The 16,800-nt window shown below is 41.6% G+C and overlaps 1 protein-coding gene across 1 annotated transcript in view; it reads right to left on the bottom strand.

The window, feature by feature from the left end:
• The window catches only part of ASTN2 (astrotactin 2), a 1,265,353-nt gene that overhangs the window by 129,405 nt on the left and 1,119,148 nt on the right, over positions 1–16,800 (bottom strand). The window contains exon 17 of the mRNA XM_053695400.1: positions 1,483–1,624. Coding sequence (XP_053551375.1) covers positions 1,483–1,624 — 142 coding nt within the window. The remainder of the gene's footprint in view (positions 1–1,482; positions 1,625–16,800) is intronic.

The raw sequence follows: 16,800 nt of genomic DNA, 5'->3' as shown, positions 1-16,800 counted from the left end.
ACAGTATGTACCTAAGGCTTTAATATGATTGCACAGCAAGTTTCAGAATGATTAACCCCTTAATGCCCAAACCGGAGCAGCCTAAAGCCAACAACCGGTTAACAAACTACAGCACCTTGCCACAGCTTACTGCTGTGACCCTACCTGCCCTTAGGGATCAGTTTTGGGGAAACAAAGCTTCTTCTAGGCCCTCAATCATCTGCAGCAGGGCCCTCCATGTGAAGCAGCATGAACTTGTCTTTCAAGCTAAATTAGGCCTCTCCCACTCCGGAGTTGTGAGGCCTACAAAAATCACTAGTGACTAAATTTATGCCATGTGGATAATAACCCCAGTTAAACACTCCAAAGTGCTTAAAAAGGTGTCTCCAATGAGTATTTCTTAATAAATAATCGATTACCCTGCATTACTGTCAACCAGCCTATTTAGCCCTGTCATGTAAGCATTCAATTCTATACTAAGTCTCAGAACATAGCTTACCCTCCCCACATGGGGATCTTGTCAGTCTTCTAGCATTATCTCAGTCTTGTCTAGAAATAAATGACTGAACATACCTCATTGCAGTCAAGCCTGCAAACTGTTCCCCCCAACTGAAGTTTTCTGGTACTCCTCAGTCCTGTGTGGGAACAGCAGTGGATTTTAGTTAAAACATGCTAAAATCATTTTCCTCTCAGCAGAAATCTTCATCACTTTTCTGCTAGAGAGTAAATAGTACAAACCGGTACCATTTAAAAATAACAAACTCTTGATTGAAGATATAAAACTACAATTCTAACACCACATTCACTTTACCCTCCCTGAGAGAGAACCAAGTGCGTTAACGCGGCAAAGAGAATGACTGGGGGGTGGAGCTAGGAGGGGAGCTATATGGACAGCTCTGCTGTGTGCTCTCTTTGCCATTTCCTGTAGCGAAGGAGAATATCCCACAAGTAAGGATGAATCCGTGGACTGGATACACCTTGCAAGAGAAAATGCGGTTAAATTACACACAGTGAAAACCATCTCATACTGGATATTTAGCTACAAAATGAAATATCAAATATCTGATATATCTGTAGCTTTTGTTTTTTAATGTTATTTACAGGTACCCTGACAATCACTTTAAATCAATGTGATTTAAATCAAATCCACCCTGCCATATCATTTATTTAGAATGATGCAATTTTTATGCAAGATCAAACAATCTAGCAATCTCTCTATCAAAATATCTATCTGTATATGTGCAGGGAATCAGCCCTAGAGAGAGCACTGCAACTGGAAGTGAAGTAGCAGTGCCAGTCAATGCAGTAACAACTGGCACTGTTGCAATGAGGGGTAAAAAAACTGTCACTGTGACCTCTGTACCTGCACCACCATTGTCCTTGATTACATCACATATGGTGCACCAGACTAATAACGTAACAGAATAGACTAGAACAGAAACATTAAATAAAAAAGACAGATAAAAGAGAGAACACATTTAACCTATAATAACCCAGCCTTACTTGTACAAACTGTCAGATTCAAGGCATTTAAAGATGACTGAGTAGAGGCTGTTGTCGGATGTCTCCCCATGACTCCTACCAGCTGCCACACAAGCAGTTCCCAAACCAGAGAGCAAATCATCAGCAAGGCTCAGGGATTCACCTGTTAAACAATAATAATAATGATAATGATTATAAATATAATTATTAAATAATTACAATAATTGGTAAGAAGAGTTAGTTTGGTGGGGGGTGGGTGAGAAAAAACAAGAAGCAGATGCATTTTGTTTCAGTATGTTACAATGTTTGTATGTAGAGTTGTTTTTATTCTTGTATTATTATTATTATTTTACTGGGGAATTAAACTAAAAGTCACCAAACATTGTGGCTTTAAAGTTTTTTGAATAGTTTCAGTTTAATCTGTTGTGGTCACCATCATTTTCTGGTTATAACACTTTGCATTAAGATGCGTTACTCCAAAGGGGGGGGGGGGGGATTCATAGGCAAATCGAATTATGTTAATGCTTGGGTTTAAATTGGTACTCAAGTCTAAAAAACTAAGTCAAATTCCCTTCTCGGGGAGATTTTTTTTAGGATATCATTAATGTCATCACTGTTAATATCACATATGTACAATCATAAATAACGTCTAATGCAGATACACATCTTTATGCAGATAATGTTAGAGATAAAATTGGTATGAAACCATGCACAAAAATACTTTCAACTCACAACCTTGACTAATAATTTATAGAGCAGTTTATATTTTTAAAACTAATTAGCAGATACAATATCTATAAATGTTAAACAAAAATCACATTTATGGGCCATTTAAGCCAGCTAAGCTAATTTTTAACACTATGTGGTAAGTCCATGGAATGTAATTAATCACAATATATAACTAAAAATGTTGCAAAGAGAATCAGAAGCCCACATATGTTAAAACAGGTTGCTTACCCAACATTATCTATAGGTACATCTCCAGAACAATTATATATTTAGAGAGAAACATTTGTAAAATAATAATTAATTTTTTTATCAAAAACTGTAGAAGCTAACTAGATCTGTCATCTCAATAATATTCAACAAGCTACTGAGTTATTTTGGATGTACAATGTCCATATATTTCCTCCAAACAGGTACGAGTGTGTCCATCAAAGACACACACAGTGCCTTAGGGTATTTATATATATATATATATATATATATTAATAAGTAATCTCACAAAAAGTCCTTAATCTCCCTAACCATAGCAGACACATATTCCAAAATCCTTGCAAGATGGTACATGACACCACACCACCTCCACAGTATATTCCCACAGACATCCTATCACTGCTGAAGATGCTGTGGAGAGAAGGGTACTATGTCCCATATTTGGATGTCCTGCCCCCTACTCAAAACGTACTGTGAGGGAATCACAGAATGTATAAATAACACAATAGGACTTCAGCTAGGGCTTACACCTGAGTTGATATTACTAAATAGTATCCCCAAAATCCCATGCAAATATAGGCAAAAGCTATTACAATGTATGCTGAACAGCGCCAAGAGACTTATCCCTACATTTTGGAAGAAAAAAAGTCCCCACATACAACCAATGGCTCCAATAATTAGACTACATCCTGTCATTAGAGAAACTGTATTATAGTTATAATGGTAAATAAGACTTTATGTTAGATATAATATTTATCTCAATCTATCAATCCAAAACGCTGACTTAGCAATAAATACAAATGTCTAGGGATATTGTTATTAGTTTCTGAAACAAAGTATATAAATAATATCTATGACTGACTTTACTGTTGAGTGATCCCCAGCCCCATTGTCATAATATGAATCACCTGCAACTGGTTTTTAGTCAGTTATGTTATAAATGAGTGATGCTTTGTATCGCATTCTATCTCTGAACTCAATATCCAAGTCGTAGGACTTAACACAAACTAATACAGGTCATCAAGGATGACGGAACTAATGAACACAGAGGACACTATGAAGTTTTGTATTTTCTTTTGAAATCTCTCTTTCATGTAACCGTGAACTTAAATTTAATAAAGAAATGTAATAAAAATAAAAATAGATATTCAGTAAAAAGTCAGCTCACAGAATAAATTTAAATTATTTATCTTTTAAGAATTTTCTAATAGTAAGTTTTTATGCATAATCAAGTATTTGTTCCTAAGTTCATATAAACGTAATTACTTGTTACTTAGTCTATAGTTTAACTATTTATACAAGTCTATTCTATATTGCATGTTTTTTTTTATTTACATCATTTAGGTGGGTGGTGCAACTATGCTATGTAACAGTAAGCGGTTGAAGCTCACATCTATCTTTGAGAAAGTGCCAATATGGAGTGAAACATGTGAGTTTACATCACTCTCCGTGGATACTTGTGCTCTAAATCTTTATCATGTGAGCTGACTTTTTAATGTATGTATCAATAAAGGATTTTTTTTTTAAAATACCACAAGGCACTGTGCGCTTTTGGTGGACAGTGGATTATGCTTGAGCCTGTTTGAAAGAAATACATGGGGATTGTTTTACTTGTCAGCAAGTTGTAAAGCAGGTATTGATTCCATCCTACATATAACATGTTTCATTCAGTTTTTCAAAAGTCCTTATTTGTCTTGAAGCTTACTTGGGCATGATTACCTTCTATGAGCAAAGGGTTGCACTGTATATAACTTCACAGTGATTCATGGTGGGACGCCAACTATTGAAGTATAGAAATAGCTCTATTTATATTACACTGATTTTTATACCTGTTGGCCATAGTCTCAAAAAGTAGGCAGCTCCTAGGGTGGTAACTAGCCATAGAACAAGCTATTATGCTATTATTTGTTCCCAGGTTCAAATAGTATATTCTGTAACCAAGCTTCAAAGGCCTTAGAGGCACCTTAGGCGGAGCTTTAAAACTTGATTCAACTTATTAACAGGCTTTGAATCCTTTGAATTTGATTCTAATCGCTCTAAGGTATTCAAAACCTCCTTAAAAAGGAAACGGATGTGGTCAACTTTAAATCTAAACGTCGATTCCGCCTCTGGCTCATTTATAGGTTCAAGGTCCTCAAAGGAGATGTCACCCTCAGAACCCTAATAAAGAGGATCAGCCAAGTCAGAGCTTTGTTAGCTTGGTGGTAACTGAGCCTGGGGAATAGAACCATGCATATTACAGGTGGTGAGAAGTGATGTCGCGAATAGTTAGCTGCCGAATAGTTCTCGGCGAACATAGCTTGTTTGCGTTCGCCGCGGCGGGCAAACATATGCGATGTTCGATCCGCCCCTATTCGTCATCATTGAGTAAACTTTGACCCTGTATCTCACAGTCTGCAGACACATTTCAGCCAATAAGCAGCAGACACTCCCTCCCAGACCCTCCCAGCTCCTGGACAGCAGCCATTTTAGATTCATTCTGATCCTGCATTCTTAGGGAGAGGAAGGAAAGTGTAGCTGCTGCTGATTTTATAGGGAAATTGATAGCTAGGCTATCAGTGTCCACTACAGTCCTGAAGGACTCATCTGATCTCTGCTGCTTCTTTTTTTTTTGGCCTGTGTAATTTTGACTGTGAAACATCAGTCTGCTAGTGTAATCTAATTGCAGTTGCCTGCCTGCAGTGCCACCACTCATATCTGTTGTAACAGTAGTGTAAATTTAAAAAAAAAAAACTTTTTTGACTGTGAAACATCAGTCTGCTAGTGTAATCTAATTGCAGTTGCCTGCCTGCCAGCGTGTGTGCCAGGCCCACTTGCCAACTAGTGCCACCACTCATATCTGTTGTAACAGTAGTGTAAATTAAAAAAAAAAAAAAATTGACTGTAAAACATCAGTCTGCTAGTGTAATCTAATTGCAGTTGCCTGCCTGCCTGCCAGCGTGTGTGCCAGGCCCACTTTCCAACTAGTGCCACCACTCATATCTGTTGTAACAGTAGTGTAGATTTTTAAAAAAAAAAACTTTTTTGACTGTGAAACATCAGTCTGCTAGTGTAATCTAATTGCAGTTGCCTGCCTGCCTGCCTGCCAGCGTGTGTGCCAGGCCCACTTGCCAACTAGTGCCACCACTCATATCTGTTGTAATAGTAGTGTAAATTTAAAAAAAAAAAAACTTTTTTGACTGTGAAACATCAGTCTGCTAGTGTAATCTAATTGCAGTTTCCTGCCTGCCAGCATGTGTGCCAGGCCCACTTGCCAACTAGTGCCACCACTCATATCTGCTGTAACAGTAGTGTAAATAATAAAAAAAAAACTTTTTTGACTGTGAAACATCAGTCTGCTAGTGTAATCTAATTGCAGTTGCCTGCCTGCCAGCGTGTGTACCAGGCCCACTTGCCAACTAGTGCCACCACTCATATCTGTTGTAACAGTAGTGTAAATGTTTTAAAAAAACTTTTTTGACTGTGAAACATCAGTCTGCTAGTGTAATCTAATTGCAGTTGCCTGCCTGCAAGCATGTGTGCCAGGCCCACTTGCCAACTAGTGCCACCACTCATATCTGTTGTAACAGTAGTGTAAATTTTTTAAATAAAAAAAACTTTTTTGACTGTGAAACATCAGTCTGCTAGTGTAATCTAATAGCAGTTGCCTGCCTGCCAGCGTGTGTGCCAGGCCCACTTGCCAACTAGTGCCACCACTCATATCTGTTGTAACAGTAGTGTAAATTTAAAAAAAAAAAACTTTTTTGACTGTGAAACATCAGTCTGCTAGTGTAATCTAATTGCAGTTGCCTGCCTGCCTGTCAGCGTGTGTGCCAGGCCCACTTGCCAACTAGTGCCACCACTCATATCTGTTGTAACAGTAGTGTAAATTTAAAAAAAAACTTTTTTGACTGTGAAACATCAGTCTGCTAGTGTAATCTAATTGCAGTTGCCTGCCTGCCAGCATGTGTGCCAGGCCCACTTGCCAACTAGTGCCACCATTCATATTTGTTGTAACAGTAGTGTAAATTTTTAAAAAAAAAAACTTTTTTGACTGTGAAACATCAGTCTGCTAGTGTAATCTAATTGCAGTTGCCTGCCTGCCTGCCAGCTTGTGTGCCAGGCCCACTTGCCAACTAGTGCCACCATTCATATCTGTTGTAACAGTAGTGCAATTTTTTTTAAAAAAAACTTTTTTGACTGTGAAACATCAGTCTGCTAGTGTAATCTAATTGCAGTTGCCTGCCAGCGTGTGTGCCAGGCCCATTTGCCAACTAGTGCCACCACTCATATCTGTTGTAACAGTAGTGTAATTTTTTAAAAAAAAATATTTTTTGACTGTGAAACATCAGTCTGCTTGCGTAATCTAATTGCAGTTGCCTGCTTGCCAGCGTGTGTGCCAGGCTCACAACGAATACTGTGCTCACTTGCCCAGTGCCACCACTCATATCTTGTTTAATAGTATTGTAAGTGTACATTTAAAAAAAATAAACTTTTTGGACTATGAAACATCAGTCTGCTGTTATGTGTCAGGCTCACAGCGTATACTGTGGCCACTTGCCCAGTGCCTCCACTCATATCTTGTTTAATAGTAGTGTAAGTGTACATTTAAAAAAAAATGACAGGCAGAGGCAGGCCACCCCGCAGGTGCCGTCGTGGTCGTGGTGCTGTGATTCCCTTTGACCCTACAATAATGACCAGTGTTCAGAGGCCATGTACCATGAACGTGATAAGTTCTGAGGAGGACCTAGTTGACTGGCTAACACAGGACACCCAATCTTCTACAGCTTCCGCTCGGAACCTTGACGCACCATCCACCTCCAGCTTAGCTTCGGGCACCTCTCAAGTGACCACTCGCCCGCCTGCCGCCACCACCAACACTAGCACCACAGCCGCTTCACTTGATCTGTCAGAGGAGTTACTGACACATCAGTTTGAAGAAATGAGTGATGCGCAACCATCATTGACAGAGGATGTAGATAACTGTGATATGTCTCAGTCAGGCAGCATTACAGACATGGACGTATGGTGTGATGATGATGATGTTGTACCCGCTGCTGCTTCTTTTGTTGATTTGTCAGATACAAGTGAAGCGGTTGATAATGATGCGTCCGTGGATGTCACGTGGGTGCGCGCTAGAAGAGAAGAAGAAGAGGGGGAAAGTTCAGATGGGGAGACAGAGAGGAGAAGGAGACGAGTTGGAAGCAGGGGGAGGTCGCCGCAAGGAGCTAGTGGCACAGTCAGACAGCATGCATCGGCACCCGGGGTCAGCCAGACAGCACGCCAATCAACGCATGCTGTTGCCACCACCAGAATGCCATCATCGCAGAGCTCAGCAGAGTGGCATTTTTTTGTGTGTGTCGGCCTCTGACAACAGCGATGCCATTTGCAACCTGTGCCAAAAGAAACTGAGTCGTGGGAAGTCCAACACCCACCTAGGTACAACTGCTTTGCGAAGGCACATGATCTCACATCACAAACGCCGATGGGATGAACACATGAGTACAAGCAGCACACAAACTCAAAGCCGCCATCCTCCTCCTGGTCCAGCATCTTCAGCCACGTCAACCACTGCTGTCCTCCTTGCCCCCTCTCAACCATCCGCCACTCCGTCGCTCTTCCGTAGCAGTTCCTGCTCATCTGGCCACAGTCAGGTGTCTGTCAAGGACATGTTTGAGCGTAAGAATCCAATGTCCCAAAGTCACCCCCTTGCCCGGCGTCTGACAGCTGGCTTGTCTGAACTCTTAGCCCGCCAGCTTTTACCATACAAGCTGGTGGAGTCTGAGGCGTTCAAAAAATTTGTAGCTATTGGGACACCGCAGTGAAAGGTACCCGGCCGAAATTTCTTTGCACAAAAGGCAATCCCCAACTTGTACTCGATTGTGCGAAAGCAAGTAATGGCATGTCTGGCACACAGCGTTGGGGCAAGGGTCCATATGACCAGTGATAGCTGGTCTGCAAAGCATGGTCAGGGCAGGTATATCACCTACACTTCAAATTGGGTATACCTGCTGACGGCTGCCAAGCATGGAATGTGTGGCTCTGCAGAGGATGAGTTGGTGACACCGCCACGACTTGCAGGCAGGCCTGCTGCAACCTCCTCTACTCCTCCTTCTCCATCCTCTTCCATAACCTCCTCGGCTGAGTCGTCTTCTGCTGCTGCGTCTTGCTCCACATCAACGGCACCCCCCCAGCTCCGCAGGTACTATTCCACATCCCGGATACGGCAGTGTCACACCGTCTTGGGGTTGACTTGCCTGAAATCAGAGAGTCACACCGGACCAGCACTCCTGTCCACCCTGAACGCACAGGTGGATCAGTGGCTGACTCCACACCAACTGGAGATCGGCAAAGTGGTTTCTGACAACGGAAGTAATTTGGTGGCGGCATTGAAATTGGGCAAGTTGACACATGTGCCGTGCATGGCACGTGTGTGTAATCTGATCGTACAACGCTTTGTGCATAAGTACCCAGGCTTACAGGACGTCCTGAAGCAGGCCAGGAAGGTGTGTGGCCATTTGAGGCGTTCCTACACGGCCATGGCACACTTTTCCGATATCCAGCGGCGAAACAACATGCCAGTGAGGCGCTTGATTTGCGACAGCCCGACACATTGGAATTCAACACTCCTAATGTTCGACCGCCTGCTCCAACAAGAAAAAGCCGTTAACGAGTATTTGTATGAACGGGGTGCTAGGATAGCATCTGCGGAGCTGGGAATTTTTTTGCCACGTTACTGGGCGCTCATGTGCAATGCCTGTAGGCTCATGCGTCCTTTTGAGGAGGTGACAAACCTAGTCAGTCGCACTGAAGGCACCATCAGCGACATCATACCATTTTGTTTTCTTCCTGGAGCGTGCCCTGCGAAGAGTGCTGGATCAGGCCGTAGATGAGCGTGAAGAGGAAGAGTTGTGGTCACCATCACCACCAGAAACAGCCTTATCAGCATCGCTTGCTGGACCTGCGGCAACGCTGGAAGAGGATTGTGAGGAAGAGGAGTCAGAGGAGGAATGTGGCTTTGAGGAGGAGGAAGACCAACCACAACAGGCATCCCAGGGTTCTCGTTGTCACCTATATGGTACCCGTGGTGTTGTACGTGGCTGGGGGGAAGAAGATACCTTCAGTGAGATCACTGAGGACGAGGAACGGGACATGAGTAGCTCGGCATCCAACCTTGTGCAAATGGGGTCTTTCATGCTGTCGTGCCTGTTGAGTGACCCTTGTATAAAAAAGCTGAAGGAAAATGACCTGTACTGGGTGTCCACGCTACTAGACCCCCGGTATAAGCATAAAGTGCCTAAAATGTTACCAAATTACCACAAGTTGGAAAGGATGCAGCAGTTCCAAAATAAATTAAAAAGTATGCTTTACACAGCGTATAAGGGTGATGTCACAGCACAACGGGAATCTAACAGGGGAAGAGGTGAAAGTAATCCTCCTCCTCCCACGACCACGCCGGCAAGGACAGGACGCTTCACAGACGTGTTGTTGATGGAGGACATGCAGAGCTTTTTAACTCCTATGCATCGCCACAGCCCTTCGGGGTCCACCCTCAGAGAACGACTTGACCGACAGGTAGCAGACTACCTTGCCTAAACTGCAGATATTGACACTCTGAGGAGCGATTAACCCCTTGACTACTGGGTGTACAGGCTTGACCTGTGGCCTGAGCTATCCCAATTTGCACTAGAATTTCTGGTCTGCCCCGCTTCAAGTGTCCTGTCAGAAAGGACCTTCAGTGCAGCAGGAGGTATTGTCACTGAGAAGAGAAGTCGCCTAGTTCAAAAAAGTCTAGATTACCTCACCTTTATTAAGATGAATGAGGGATGGATCCAGAAGGGACTGACATTGGGCGATACATTTGAGTAAAAAAAGGCCTAATGAGATGAGCTGCATTGGTCCACACGCTGCTGTATTTTATCTTCAAATGCCGGATGACTTGCGTGACTTATCCGCCACCAACTAGGGTTCAAGCCGCAATGTTTTAGGGCACTTTCTGCCTGGGAAACAAACATAAATTTTTCTGGCCGCTGCAACAATACCTAATTTTTCAGGCATGTGTACATGCCAAATTTTTCTGGCCTCTGGTGCTGCACTGTGGCTTCAAAAACCAAACCAAAAAAAAAGGCACTTAACAGGGATTAAACTGATAAGAATAGTACTACTTAACACACCACTCCTATCTGGTGGCACAGTAGATTGCACACGCAGTGCCCCAAATTTGAAGTAGGAGGACCAACCAAGCATCTTTTTCCATCTTCCGGTTCCTAAAATCCATGCCATATACACGTCCCCTGATAGGGGACACCACAGGGATTAAACTGATAGGAATAGTACTACTTAACACACCTTATAATAACGCAGAGAGAGGCAACGCAGAGAGAGGAGTCTGAAGAAGAGGAGTCAGAGGAGGAAGGTGGCTTTGAGGAGGTGGAAGACCAAACACAGCAGGCGTCCCAGGGGGCTTGTTGTCACCTTTCGGGGACCCTTGGTGTTGTACGTGGCTGGGTGGAGGAAGAGACCTTCAATGACATCAGTGAGGACAAGGAACGGGACATGGCTAGCTTGGTATCCCAACCTTGTGCAAATGGGGAGTTTGCGGTTGTGCAAATGGACTGTTTGCGGTGCGTTAAAGGGACAGTCTAGGCCAAAATAAACTTTCAGGATTCAGATAGAGCATGTAATTTTAAACAATTTTCCAATTTACTTTTATCACCAATTTTGCTTTTTTCTCTTGGTATTCTTAGTTGAAAGCTTAACCTAGGAGGTTCATATGCTAATTTCTTAGACCTTGAAGCCCACCTCTTTCAGATTGCATTTTAAAAAAAATTCACCACTAGAGGGTGTTAATTCACATATTTCATATAGATAACACAGTGCTCGTGCACGGGAAGTTATCTGGGAGCAGGCACTGATTGGTTAGAATGCAAGTCTGTCAAAAGAACTGAAAAAAGGGGCAGTTTGCAGAGGCTTAGATACAAGATAATCACAGAGGTTAAAAGTATATTATTATAAATGTGTTAGTTATGCAAAACTGGGAAATGGGTAATAAAGGGATTATCTATCTTTTAAAACAATAAAAATTCTGGTGTAGACTGTACCTTTAAACGGGGAGTTTGGTCTGTCACTGTGAAGCGGGTGTAACCCTTACACTACCTGATCGATACAACATCATACCTGATGTTTTAAAGCACGTTATTCCAAACAATTTAGGAATGTTAGGTGATTTATGCCCTTTATGGTTTAAAACCAGACTCTGCATCAACTATGTAATTTTCCATGGGAGTTTTGCCATGGATCCCCCTCCGGCATGCCACAGTCCAGGTGTTAGTCCCCTTGAAACAACTTTTCCATCACTATTGTGGCCAGAAAGAGTCCCTGTTGGTTTTAAAGTTCGCCTGCCTATTGAAGTAAATGGCGGTTCGCCCGTTCGCAAACAGTTGCGGAAGTTTGAGTCCGCCATTCGCGAACCAAAATTTTTAGGTTCGCGACATCACTAGTGGTGAGAGGTAAGTCACCTGATTTTCGCTTACTCTTTCTTGGTTTCGGAAATAGCCACTAAAACTGTCATCGTTTTTTGAAGATGTTGTTTTAAACTCTGGAGAAACGTCAGTGGAATCTCACTGAGCCACAAAACCAGACATGACCAATAAATGTCTGCCAGGTGTATTACTGACAGGATTATGGGTTGTGAATTGGAGATGTGGGATACAATTAGTACACAACTGGTTCATTTTGTCCACTGGAAGAGTTTTGCATAATAAACAGTGATAATGGACAGCAGAAAGTTCTTGTGCTGCCGTATGTTCCCTATGGGTCTCTTCTAATGGGTCAATCATATTATCTGGGGGTACAGGCATGACTCCAAAATAATAAGCAAAACTGCAAGTAATTGGAAATAAAGATATATTCCAAAGCTCAGTGTATTTAACCAAAATAAAAGAAACTGCATATAAGAAACACCTCTGAACCCCAGGAGACTTTTCTTTTTACACCCCCCTTAACTATGCCTATGAGGGTAGTCACCCACCTCATTGGCATATAAAGTGTTAAAACTTGGCCCAGATAGCGTAGAAGGCCTGTAGATAGTACCTGGGTAAATTATCAGTCTGTTGAGATCCGGTGAGGGAGAGAGAAAGGGTGCCAAAGGGAGGGGGAGCATAACTCTGGAACAATGTGCAGGCCTAAGCCTGTGAGTAAAAACACCAAAACACACAAATAATATGTAAAAGGGAATAAAAACACTCCTTTAATCCCCCCTTGCATCCTAAGTAGTTCCTGGGCTATGTTTAGAGTCTGAGTCACTTACATGGACTGCAGCACCACTCCACTGTATCTTACCAACTTGCTGAAGTATTTCTCCCTCAAAAAATGCTGATTCAGTAGAGAGCCCATCCAGTGCAAATAAATATACTGCAGAGGAAACTGTTGGATATACCAGCAACCCCTAAGGAGGAGGCTAAAGGACAGGGTCCCTGCGACACTTGAGGGCAATTATGGCTGAGAGATTTACCGTGAGGGTAGTGACATGCCATAACTGAGGTATTCCTTTACCCCTGCTTCACTCAGAATCTTGGAGAAATTATCCTGAAGTCTTCCTTGAGCAACTCTCTCATCTTCTCTCCTCAGAGGCCAAGAACAAGCTAAGTGGGGGGGATTAAAGGGAGAGGGTGTGGAAGGTATTAAAGCTCTTGTGAAGGCTCTTGATGTACTGCTAGTGGCAGGAAATATATCCCACATCTTATGGACACCTATGGACTTTCATCATCTCACGAAATAAAAGGTCCTTGTTCTACAGGACTGAGGAAGATACCCCCCGCGCTGCCTGAGACTATGATACAGCTCAAACAACTGTATCAATACTGACAAATAAAACCCGAAATCAGCACCCAGTAGAGTGTCCTTAAATATTTACTTATTTAATAAAATAATTTTCATCCAGGGTTTTTAGCCCTAAGGCCGCAGTCAAAGAAAAAACACACATCTATCGATTCTTTATGTAACAGAACGGCTCCTACTATCAGTTTAAAAAAAAAAAAAATTCTATGGATACCTAGGCTATGTCTAGGTGATTATACATGCAAAATAAATAAATACATTTACACTTTATTGAGCAAGAAACAACCGATATGAGGGGTGCGGTACTAACTTGCACGTTATTGTCACCACTCACTAACCTACAGCGCTGGTATTACAGGTTTTTATAAACCCGGCGTTAAAAGACAAGAAGTGAGCGTAGAGCAAAATTGTGCTACATACTACACTCCAATACCAGTGCTGCTTAAGTCAGCGGCGAGCTGGTTGTATGTGCTCGTGCACGATTTCCCCATAGACATCGATGGGGAGAGACCCGGCTGAGAAAAAGCCTAAAACCTGCAAAAAAGCAGCGTAAAGCTCAGTAACGCACCCCCATTGATTCCTATGGGGAAACACATTTTATGTTTACACCTAACACCCTAACATGAACCCGAGTCTAAACACCCCTAATCTTACACTTATTAACCTCTAATCTGCCTCCCCCGACATCGCCGACACCTACATTATACTTCTTAACCCCTAATCTGCCGCTCCAGACAGTGCTGCCCCTATAATAAACATATTAACCCCTAAACCGCTGACACTCCCGCATCGCAAACACTAGTTAAATAGTATTAACCCCTAATCTGCCGCCCCTAACATCACCGCAACCTATCTACATTTATTAAATCCTAATCTGACGCCCCCAATATTAACCCCTAAATCTAAGTCTAACCTTAACACCCCCTAACTTAAATATAATTAAATTAAATCTAAATAAAACTTACAATTAATAACTAAATAATTCCTATTTAAAAATAAATACTTGCCTGTAAAATAAACCCTAAGCTAGCTACAATATAACTAATAGTTACATTGTATCTAGCTTAGGTTTTATTTTCATTTTAAGGGCAAGTTGGTATTTATTTTAACTAGGTAGAAGAGTTAATAAATAGTTATTAACTATTTACTAACTAGCTAAAATAAATACACATTTACCTGTAAAATAAAACCTAACCTAAGTTACACTAACACCTAACACTACAATTAAATAAATTACCTAAATGAAATACAATTAAATAAATTAAATACAATTACCTAAATTACAAAAAAAATTTACACAAAATAAAAAACAAATGACAAGATATTTAAACTAATTACACCTAATCTAATAGCCCTATCAAAATAAAAAGCCCCCCCAAAATAAAAAAAAACCCTAGCCTAAACTAAACTACCAATAACCCTTAAAAGGGCCTTTTGTGGGGCATTGCCCCAAAGTAATCAGCTCTTTAACCTGTTAAAAAAATACAAACAACACCCCAACAGTAAAACCCACCACCAACACAACCAAACCCCCCAAATAAAACCCTAACTAAAAAAAACCTAAGCTCACCATTGAACTAAAAAGGGCATTTGGATGGGCATTGCCCTTAAAAGGGCATTTAGTTCTATTGCAGGCCAAAGCCCTAACCTAAAAATAAAACACACCCAATAATCCTTTAAAAAAACCTAACACTAACCCCTGAAGATCCACTTACAGTTTTGAAGATCCGACATCCATCCTCAACAAAGTCGGGAGAAGTCCTCATCAAAGTGGCAAGAAGTCCTCAACGAAGCCGGGAGAAGTTTTCATCCAAGCTGGGAGAAGTGGTCCTACAGACGGGCAGAAGTCTTCATTCAGACGGCATCTTCTATCTTCATCCATCCAGCGCGGAGCAGGTCCATCTTCAAGACATCCGACGCGGAGCATCCTCATCTTCCGACGACTACCCGACGAATGAAGGTTCCTTTAAGTGACGTCATCTAAGATGGCGCCCCTTAGATTCCAATTGGCTACCAATCGGTATTAAGGTTGGAAAAAATCCTATTGGCTGATGTACAATCAGCCAATAGAATGTGAGCTCAATCCTATTGATTGATTGCATCCAGGAGCCCGGCCAGCCTAGGAGGGTTTTCCTGGTCGTACACCAGCTCTTCACAAAACAAGCAAACAAAAGCTTCCAGAGATTGTGGTTGCTCTGAGGAGCCCAAAACCACTGAGAAACAACAGGGGTGAGGTTGTAGGGGGGGGGTTGGGGGTAGACTTGGCTGTCTGGTATCTGTGACAAGGATGCTCCGCGTCAGATGTCTTGAAGATGGACCCGCTCCGCACCGGATGGATGAAGATAGAAGATACCGTCTGGATGAAGTCTTCTGCCCGTCTGGAGGACCACTTCTCCTAGCTTGGATGAAGACTTCTCCGTCTTCGTTGAGGACTTCTTGCCGCTTTGATGAGGACTTCTCCCAGGTTCGTTGAGGATGGATGTCGGATCTTCAAAACTGTAAGTGGATCTTCAGGGGTTAGTGTTAGTTTTTTTTTAAGGGTTTATTGGGTGGGTTTTATTTTTAGGTTAGGGCTTTGGGCTGCAATAGAGCTAAATGCCCTTTTAAGGGCAATGCCCATCCAAATGCCCTTTTCAGGGCAATAGGGAGCTTAGTTTTTTTTAGTTAGGGTTTTATTTGGGAGGTTTGGTTATATGGGTGGTGTGTTTTACTGTTGGGGGGGGTTGTTTGTATTTTTTTTAACAGGTTAAAGAGCTGATTTCTTTGGGGCCCCGCAAAAGGCCCTTTTAAGGGCTATTGGTAGTTTAGTTTAGGCTAGGGTTTTTTTTAATTTTGGGGGGGGCTTTTTTTTGATAGGGCTATTAGATTAGGTGTATTAGTTTAAATATCTTGAAATTTGTTTTTTATTTCGTGTAATTTAGTGTTAGTTTGATTTTGTAATTTAGGCAAATGTATTTAATTTATTTAATTTAGGTAATTTATTTAATTGTAGTGTAGTGTTAGGTGTTAGTGTAAGACAGGTTAGGTTTTATTTTACAGGTAAATTTGTATTTATTTTAACTAGGTAGTTAGTAAATAGTTAATAACTATTTAGTAAGTATTCTACCTAGTTAAAATAAATACAAACTTGCCTGTAAAATAAAAATAAACCCTATGCTAGATACAATGTAACTATTAGTTATATTGTAGCTAGCTTAGGGTTTATTTTACAGGTAAGTATTTAGTTTTAAATAGGAATTATTTAGTTATTAATTGTAGGTTTTATTTAGATTTATTTTAATTATATTTAAGTTAGGGGGTGTTAGGGTTTTTAGGGTTAGACAGGTTTAGGGGTTAATAAATATAGTATAGTGGCGGCGACGTTGGGGGCGGCAGACTAGGGGTTAATAAATGTAGGTAGGTGGCGGCGATGTTAGGGACAGCAGATTAGGGGTTAATAGTATTTAACTAGTGTTTATGATGTGCGAGTGTGGTGGTTTAGGGGTTAATATGTTTATTATAGTGTCGGCGAAGTCGGGAGCGCAGATTAGGGGTTAATAATTTTATTTTAGTGTTTGCGATGCGAGAGCGCCTCGGTTTAGGAGT

The sequence above is a fragment of the Bombina bombina genome, chromosome 12, assembly GCF_027579735.1.
Source record: "Bombina bombina isolate aBomBom1 chromosome 12, aBomBom1.pri, whole genome shotgun sequence".
Taxonomy (NCBI): domain Eukaryota; kingdom Metazoa; phylum Chordata; class Amphibia; order Anura; family Bombinatoridae; genus Bombina; species Bombina bombina.
Note: the sequence above shows the minus strand (reverse complement) of the source record. Positions and strands in the feature narration are given on the sequence as shown.